The sequence below is a fragment of the Solanum tuberosum genome, unplaced genomic scaffold, assembly GCF_000226075.1.
Source record: "Solanum tuberosum cultivar DM 1-3 516 R44 unplaced genomic scaffold, SolTub_3.0 scf00250, whole genome shotgun sequence".
Taxonomy (NCBI): domain Eukaryota; kingdom Viridiplantae; phylum Streptophyta; class Magnoliopsida; order Solanales; family Solanaceae; genus Solanum; species Solanum tuberosum.
The window spans coordinates 154,791-163,704 of record NW_006239183.1 but is presented as its reverse complement, the minus strand read 5'-3'; the positions used below and the strand labels follow the sequence as shown (position 1 = coordinate 163,704).

The following is an 8,914-nucleotide window of genomic DNA, read 5'->3' as shown; positions in this document are numbered from 1 at the left end:
AAACTCTACTGCTATAGCTCAAAAATAATACTATAATATATGTTATATATGAAATTTTCACAAGAAAATTTGAATGATTGCAACCAATGTAAGTGGTGTGATTTTTTTCCTTTTACATTTTCTCCTGTTAATAAGATCGAAGCCCAAAATGTAAACCCAAGGCCCAAAAGGCCTTAGCAACGCCAATCTCTATCATATATAAACGAAGGAAAACCTAGTTAGGGTTTCATCCATCGTCAGTCGTACCAGCAAATAGAAGTGCAGAAACATGGTGAAATTCCTTAAGCCAAACAAAGCCGTAGTGGTTCTCCAAGGCAAGTACGCCGGGAGGAAAGCGGTGATTGTTCGAGCGTTCGACGATGGGACACGTGATAGGCCATACGGACATTGTTTGGTCGCCGGCGTAGCTAAGTACCCGAAGAAAGTGATCCGTAAGGACTCTGCGAAAAAGCAGGCGAAGAAATCACGCGTCAAGACTTTCATCAAGCTTGTCAATTACAACCACATCATGCCTACTCGTTACACACTGGATGTTGATTTGAAGGAAGCCGTTACTGTCGATTGCCTTCAGTCACGTGATAAGAAGGTTACTGCTGCTAAGGAGGCCAAGGCTAAGTTTGAAGAGCGATTCAAAACCGGGAAAAATCGCTGGTTCTTCACTAAGCTTAGATTTTGAGTGGTTTGCTCTTAATTTGGTAATTTTCTGTTCTGGATATTCAGAATATTTTCTCTGTTTTGTTTTGTTCTTGTTCAAACAACTTTTAATTTGAAATGATAGATCTGGTTTTATCTTTAATCATAATTCGTATTGCTAATGTTTTCTATATCTATACTTCTTACAAGTGATTAATATAATATTGCAGTTGTTATGAGTGAAATGAACATCACTGTGTGTATTATCAGTGTATACCTAACATGTTGACAAATCTCAAATTAGTAGTATGATCTTTGATAAGTGCAACTAGTTTGTTTCCATATTGGTGTATGGTGGTTACAATTTAAGATTGTTGTTGGTCTTTACCAGTGTATAGGTGTATGTTATGGTATTACATGAGGTATGTTGTTGTAGTGAAAACACATAAGCTGTGACTGTAGAGAATTTGAGTTCGTAATATATATTGCTTTCTGAGGCGTTGCATGCATTGACCTATTAATGTTTGATGGATGTGTCAAGGAAAGCATAGAATGATGTCAATCCAAAGTCATTTAGTGAGTTAAGTAAACTGTTTTCTTATCTAGTTTGCTTGATAGTTGGATTGCAACATGATCAGAATTCGTCTGTCTTGTGTAAATGTTTCCTTAGAAGTGACTTCAGTTTTTGTTCTTAATGATTATGTGTTGCTTCATATGGTGAACTCTCTCTTAAAATTGAAGTGAGGGATGTTCAAGTTTCCGAAGCATAAATGAATAGTCAGTATTAAACAGCATGGTGTATTTCAATTGCATCTTGCTACCTGTCTCCTGCTACATCCTATTTTGTCATTTCCAAGCTTTAGGAGAAGTCCTATCTTCTTCCTGAGATTGAAAGAATGCAATGTAGTTGTTCTGATATTTACTTTCAAATTATAGCAAGTGCTGTTTAGAGTATGATCAGTGTTTGACAAATCCCAAATTAGTAGTATGATCTTTGATAAGTGCATCTAGTTTGTTACCACTATATTGGTGTATGGTGGTTGCAATTTAAGATTGTTGCATGACATTTACCAGTGTATAGGTGTATGTTATGGTATTACATGGAGTATGTTGTTGTAGTGAAAACACATAAGATGTGACTGTAGAGAATTTGAATTCGTAATATATATTGCTTTCTGAGGCGTTGCGTGCATTGACCTATTAATGTTCGATGGACGTGTCAAGGAAAGCATAGAATGATGTCAATCCAAAGTCCTTTAGTGATTTAAGTATACTGGTTTCTTATCTAGTTTGCTTGATGGTTGGATTGCAAGATTGTAATTATCAAAATTCCGTCTGCCACTTACCCTGTGCGCACCCAAAGTGTAACGGCTGCGGGTTTTCCTTGTCATAAAAAAAATTCCGTCGGCCACTTCTCAGTTTTTTTATTCTTGTTGTTTATGTGTTGCTTCATATGGTGAACTCTCTCTTAAAATTGAAGTGAGGGATGTTCAAGTTTCCGAAGCATAGATGAATAGTCAGTATTAAACAGCATGGTGTAAGTCGATTACATCTTGCTACCTGTCTCCTGCTACATTCTATTTTGTCATTCTAAGCTTTAGGATAAGTCCTTTCTTCTTCTTGAGATTGAATGAATGCAATTTAGTTGTTCAGATATTTACTTTCAAATTGTAGCAAGTGCTGTTTAGAGTACAATCATCATTGTTTGGTTTACGATTTCTCAGTCATACAAGAAGGTATAGTTATTACTCTTGTCAAATTTGATATGAGTTACATGCATGATATGGATGACATTAGTAATTTGAGCTAGGGTCAGTGATTTTGTTTCTGTCCTGCTGTTTATTGAGTCACTTATTTGACCAAGGGATGTCTTCTAATTCACATAACATTACCTTATTTTTGATATATTTGCATCCTCTGGTGCATATTGTTGAAAATGTTTTCTTCATCCAACGGACAGTTTTGTTTGCTATCATGTTGTAAGCATAGTTGCCAAACCAGTTTTATTTCAAAGTTGCAAAGCTCAAGAAAAAACTTGGAAGAAGAGTATTTGTTAGTTACTCAAGAGTTTTAACAATTTATCAGTGTTTGCAACCGTTAACCTGTTTTGATTAATAATCTTTAGTCTATGGTATTTTAATCATGATGATTGAATTTGCTTATCACAAAATGGAAAGGGAAACGATTCATTTGTTAATGTTTCTGTAGATACTCACTTCTCTTGATTGGTAGAAACATGTTCAAGGTTGTTGTTTTAATCTTATTTTAAATGAGTTCAATTGTCAAACCTAAGAGATGAGGAGAAAAAAAAATAACAGTAATAAAGAGTAGTTATGTATATGTAATTTATATTTATAATAATGACCTATAAGTCAGAATAAAGGATGTGTAATGTATATTATATAGATATTTAAATAAAAATAGAGAACAATGAAGAGGGTTTATAATCTATGGTAGCTCTGGGAAGATGGTAAAAAAACTACTACTTTATATTGGACTTGTCTTCATAAAACTTCTTGTTATTATTTTTGCTGTTTGTTTTGTATACAAAAAAATTTATTGAGCCATTTATTTGGATACTATTTTTTGGGCCCGTTTAAGTACAAAATTTCTGGATTTCATTAGTTTAGTTCTTTTTGACCCGTAATCTTAGAATTTCACTAGGTGGATGGGATTGTTTTTGCAATTTCTTTTGATAAAAATGTAGTAAGAACTATTTTTTTTGACGACTTTTTGTGGAAATGAGTCAATTTGACTATAAGAAATTTTATGTAAAGCAATTATTATTTACTCAAGTCAAAAATATTTACACTTCATTTTTGGTTGAGCGGTCACATGTGCCGCCCTCTTAGATGCTGTATAAATCGAAAATATAAGAATACCTTCAATTGGTTGGCATTTTTATGACAATAATATAATATAACTAATACCAATAATTGTTATAGTAAGATTTAAAATTTGGATAACTACTTTGTGATAAAACAAAACTTTTCTTAATGCTTTTATCTTCTTTGGATCCGGTCGGATAAGAGATTAATATTTTTTGATATAAATATATGAAATGAAATAACTAAATTTGGCCATTTTCTGGCTAGTCAAACAAGGAAGCAAACAGAAGAGTAATACACTCCTATAATATGCTTTCTATATTAGAAGCAGAAGAGTGGAATATGTAATCGTTCGAGAGATGGTTCGGTCTATCATAGTTAAAGTATAGAGTATCGTTTCATCTTATGATAACCTGATTCTTCTGTAGCTGTTTGTCAAATCATTTAGCTCTTCTCATCATTCTTGTATTTACAATGCATGGCTGGCTTACTTATACATACATGTATGATTGTACCACCATGTTTAATATGTTGAACTTATACATAAAATATATTACTTATAAATAATTCATTTTTCTAATCGATATGAAAAAAACATCAAAGACACTCTCTGGATCTCCAATATTTCCCAAACAAATCCCAAGAAATTGTACTAGATCAAGCTTGCCTTACTTTTCCTCTTGGGTAAAATAATAGTGACAAAGCAACGTGGGCCATTGAAGCTACTTGGAGTAACATGATAACTACTGTATTATATTTGTTTTCAAAATGGGGTATAGAAACAGACGTGACAAACTAGTACAAGCATTTCTTTACAAAATTTTCAGCAACTTTATACTCCAATTGCTATGATTTATTTGTCAAATATTTTCTAATTTAATGTCATTTTTTGACAAACCAAGAAAGTATGATTTATTTTTTTCTATTATATTCTCAATTTGTTTACATTAAGTTAATATTTTTTAAAAATATAGTGAGTAAATATATTTAAGATTTTATCAATTAATATTAGGTAAAATAAACTCTCTATACCAATTAATATTTTTTTAATATATGTGTAAAGTCAAAATTTAACAAATAAAAAATGACACACAGATTATTATTCATCATGTGGGGTTCGTTACTTGTCCACATTGGGGCAGAGTTATATGATCCGGAAGGTCATAATTCAATTGAATGCCTTTCTGAGAAAAATATATTAGAAAATAAACTAAAATTGTTATTTATATTAAAAATATAAATCCCTTAATATAAAATAAAAAAATGAATTTAGAAGTGGCTTAGCACGGTTCAAACTTCAGTTACTCAGTCCATCTCTAATTTATTGTTTATTCGTTCGGTAGCAGATCTTTTATAATTGAGCAATTCGGATTAGCTCTGATTTGCTTAGAAAATGTTATTTGGGGACAATATATGGATCAATTAGATATAAATTGATATCAATAACTCAGAATTTGGTAACCTCACCTTCATTAACAACTACACATGAATCCTTTTTGTTTTATGGTCATCATGTCAAGTTTTAAATCGAACTAATTAATTGTCCCAAATAGTTCATGAAACAAATTGATCGTATTACTAGTTTTTGAATACGAGATATGATCCCTCCTTTTGAATTTGGTAAAATTGCTTCACTCGAAATTCTATTATGAATTCTTCTATGTTTTTGAGTAAATATGACCGATTCACTAGCACTTTTTGTTTCTTGAATTTTCTAGATTAAGGTTAAATATTTGTAGTACTCCAAAATTAACCACAAAAAAAAAGTCAATTTATTTAGAACACCTAATAATCAAGAGAGATAATATTAAATTCCAAGGAAACTATGTTTTTTCCCTTGGAAGAGATGTGAATATATTTTATTGTATAATTATAGTATTGTGTAATGAATTAGGGATTATGATAATGGTAGTACTATTATTAATAGGAGTATAGTATTTTATGTTTGAGGAAAGATTCAAACACAAAAATACAAAAACCTCACTTCAATGTGTCTTACAAAGATGAATAATTCCAAAAAGTCATCAACCTTTTTTTCATAAATCCCCCTTTCAATTATCCTCACCATTCATTTTTTTTTCTACTAACAATTCTTACATTCATTGCCATGTGATGTGATGAATGATCATGCTTCAATTCTCTTCTGTATCTGCAACTCCAATTAGCCATACATCTTCATCTTCATCTTCATCTTCCATGTCTTCTAAGCGCTCAATTGTTGAGTTTACTCCGGTCTCAGATGAACCTCAACTTCTTACTAAACGGCCCCGAAACGAGGAGGAAGAAGAAGAAGGTGAGGAGTTAGTTCTCGTTGACGCCGATTCCATCGGCCTTCGCCTTCTCGGCTTGCTCCTCCAATGCGCTGAGTTTGTTGCCATGGAGAATCTCGATGAAGCCGCTAATTTATTACCGGAAATCGCTGAGCTTTCATCGCCGTTCGGCTCATCGGCTGAGCGAGTCGCTGCTTACTTCGCTGAATCTCTATCGGCCAGAATCATCAGTTCTCATCTCCGATTTTATTCTCCGCTTAACCTCAAATCCCTAACTCTCACACATTCCCAAAAACTCTTCACCGCTCTGCAATCTTACAATACAATAAGCCCGCTCATCAAATTCTCTCACTACACAGCTAATCAAGCTATTTACCAAGCATTAGAAGGTGAAGATCACGTCCACGTCATCGATCTCGACATCATGCAAGGTCTTCAATGGCCAGGATTGTTCCAAATCCTCTCCTCTCGATCGAGAAAGCTCCGTTCCATCAAAATCACCGGCGTCGGATCCTCCATGGAATTACTCGAATCCACCGGCCGTAGACTCACCGAATTCGCCAACTCATTCGGACTTCCGTTCGAGTTTCAACCGTTTGAAGGCAAAATCGGACACATCACAGACCTGAATCAACTCGGAGTCAAAATTGGGGAAACTACAGTTGTCAATTGGATGCACCATTGCCTGTACGATATCACAGGGAGTGATTTAGGTACGTTCAGATTGTTAACTTTGTTAAGGCCGAAATTGATCACACTCGTTGAACAAGATCTGAGTCACGGAGGAAACTTTTTGGGCCGATTCGTTGAGGCATTGCATTATTACTCAGCCTTGTTTGATGCATTAGGGGATGGATTGAGTGAAGAGAGTGTAGAGAGGCATACGGTGGAACAGCAGTTGTTCAGTAGCGAAATTAGGAATATTGTAGCAGTAGGTGGGCCCAAGAGGACCGGGGAAGTACCCGTAGAGCGATGGGGCGTTGAAATGAAACGAATCGGGTTTTTACCCGTTTCGTTATCGGGTACTCCAGCTGCTCAAGCAAGTTTATTGTTAGGGATGTTTCCGAGAGGGTATACTTTGGTCGACGAAAATGGGTGTTTGAAATTGGGATGGAAGGATTTATCTTTGTTGACTGCATCTGCATGGCAACCATGCGATTAAGATTGCCTTTTTTTTTTTTTGTTATTTCAATTTGTAAGTGTTTCATAAGAAATTGGACATACTAATAAGTGAAGTGCTCTTGTTCACTTTGGTCCTAATTCTGAGGAGGCCCCTACACATATGTAATTGTGTTTATCATTCTTGAAAATTATTCTTTTAAGAAAAATACTAATTGCATTGGGTTAAAGAAATTTTGTCCTTTTCTTTACTAAATAATTGTGGTGGAAGATTCTGTTTTGTCTGTTACATCCTCCCTAATGTCCCTATTACTTGACGACCTTACATATCCTTTAAAAATATTTTAATTAGAGATATATTTCATGATGGTTAAAAACTAAAAGTTGACCAACACAACTTAGAGAAAATTGTGAAAAGACCCCCTCAATCTATAGCCAATTTTTCAATTACACATTCATGTGTCACGCGGTTTTATTATTCCTTAGACTATTTTAAAATGTCGTTATTTACTCCTTAAATTCTGAGGTGACAAAGAATGTGTAGTTCACTGTTTCAGCAAAAGCAAATATTCCATCTATCTCAATTTATGTGATACATTTCATTTTTTTAGAGTCAAACAATTTAAATTTGATCAAAAATTTGAACATGAAATTTATAAACTACGTAAAAAGTACTATAAGTCACGATAAATAATAATTCAAAATATTAAAATTTACTGTCAAAGATAAACTTATTTGAATTTCGAAATCTGAAAAGTGCAACTTAAATTGGGACCGGAGGCAGGGGGGGGGGATAAAACTTTAACTTTATAAGCGTTTCTTTTATTTCATTATTAATTTTAGAGCCGTCAAAATGGGCTTAGCCCATGGGGCGGGTTGACCAACTGAACCCGTTATTGGGGTAAGATTGAGCTAAGATTTTTCAAGCCCATTTAAAACTAGGGCTTATAACCAATGGCAGAGCCATCCTATTATGAGGGGGTTCGGCTTCGGCGGAAAATTATATGATTTATACATAGTTAAAATAATTTTTTAGGTATATATAGTAGATGTCGAACCCCCTTCGGCTACTTCGGGTGTCTATTTTTTTAGATTTTGAACCCCCTTATTAAAAATTCTGGCTCTGCCACTGCTTATAACCCGAACCCATATAAGCCCTTGACCCTTGAAGCTTGATCAGGGTCGGCCCATGAGCCAACACTATTTATTTAATGGTAACTTATTGAAAGTTCATTAGTGTATAAATTAGGAAAAATTACCTAACTACACATCTTTTCTTACCCTATTTTCTATTATTCCCTAACATTTTAAAAAAAATTACAAAAATCCCTCTTTTTTCTCAAATTCTCTCCTTTCCAGATACAATCTTCCAACTCTACTATTTTCCCCCATTTTTCATGCCTATAATCACTCCACTTTATCACCAGTTACCTTCATCACTCATTTATTTTGAATTTTAAATATTTTCTCGCTCCAGTTAATGATTTAAAGTTAATCAAGAGGTAGTTCTTTATTTATTTTTTTCTTTTCAATTTTTTTTTACATGAAAATCATGTGAATAACGAGGTAATTTTTCATACACAAAATAAACCACCCATACATGGACATGACAAAATAAATATGAAGAAACTTAGGACAAAAACGAATCATAACAAGTGTCACTTATATTAATGGGTTTGTATCATATGTTTGTTATGTATGTACAACACTATTTTTAAACTAAATTATTGTTTATCATATTCATAATTTTTTTTTTGTATATGATACATAGCTACGTCAAATTATACGGGCATGATACATAAATACTAATTTATACTAAATGTATCAATCTCAAACCAAATAACTTATGGGCAACAATTACATGCTTAATGTATCCCGTAAAAATACAATACTTATCAATTTAAACGAGATACATAAATAGTAATGTATCATGCACTAATTTTTTAGATATGATACGTAAATTCGAATTTATACTAAATGTATCAATTACATAGCAACTACCACACGTTAATGTATCGATCTCAAATCTAACATCTTATGGGCAACAATTACTTATTTAATGTA

General features: G+C 33.3%; 2 protein-coding genes across 2 annotated transcripts; both read left to right on the top strand.

Moving 5' to 3' along the window:
• Positions 1 to 215: 215 nt before the first annotated feature.
• Positions 216 to 802, top strand: LOC102600958 (60S ribosomal protein L27-3). The gene has a single exon (XM_006357815.2). The coding sequence runs from the start codon at positions 269 to 271 to the stop codon at positions 674 to 676; it is 408 nt and encodes a 135-aa protein (XP_006357877.1). The 5' UTR covers positions 216 to 268; the 3' UTR covers positions 677 to 802.
• A 4,591-nt stretch (positions 803 to 5,393) lies between these two features.
• LOC102600621 (scarecrow-like protein 23) lies at positions 5,394 to 7,059 on the top strand. The gene has a single exon (XM_006357814.2). The coding sequence runs from the start codon at positions 5,583 to 5,585 to the stop codon at positions 6,891 to 6,893; it is 1,311 nt and encodes a 436-aa protein (XP_006357876.1). The 5' UTR covers positions 5,394 to 5,582; the 3' UTR covers positions 6,894 to 7,059.
• Positions 7,060 to 8,914: the final 1,855 nt, after the last annotated feature.

What these genes read in the sequence shown, in the direction of transcription:
- LOC102600621 (XM_006357814.2), top strand. Translation starts at nt 5,583, where the DNA reads ATGATCATGCTTCAATTCTCTTCTGTATCTGCAACTCCAATTAGCCAT.
- LOC102600958 (XM_006357815.2), top strand. Translation starts at nt 269, where the DNA reads ATGGTGAAATTCCTTAAGCCAAACAAAGCCGTAGTGGTTCTCCAAGGC.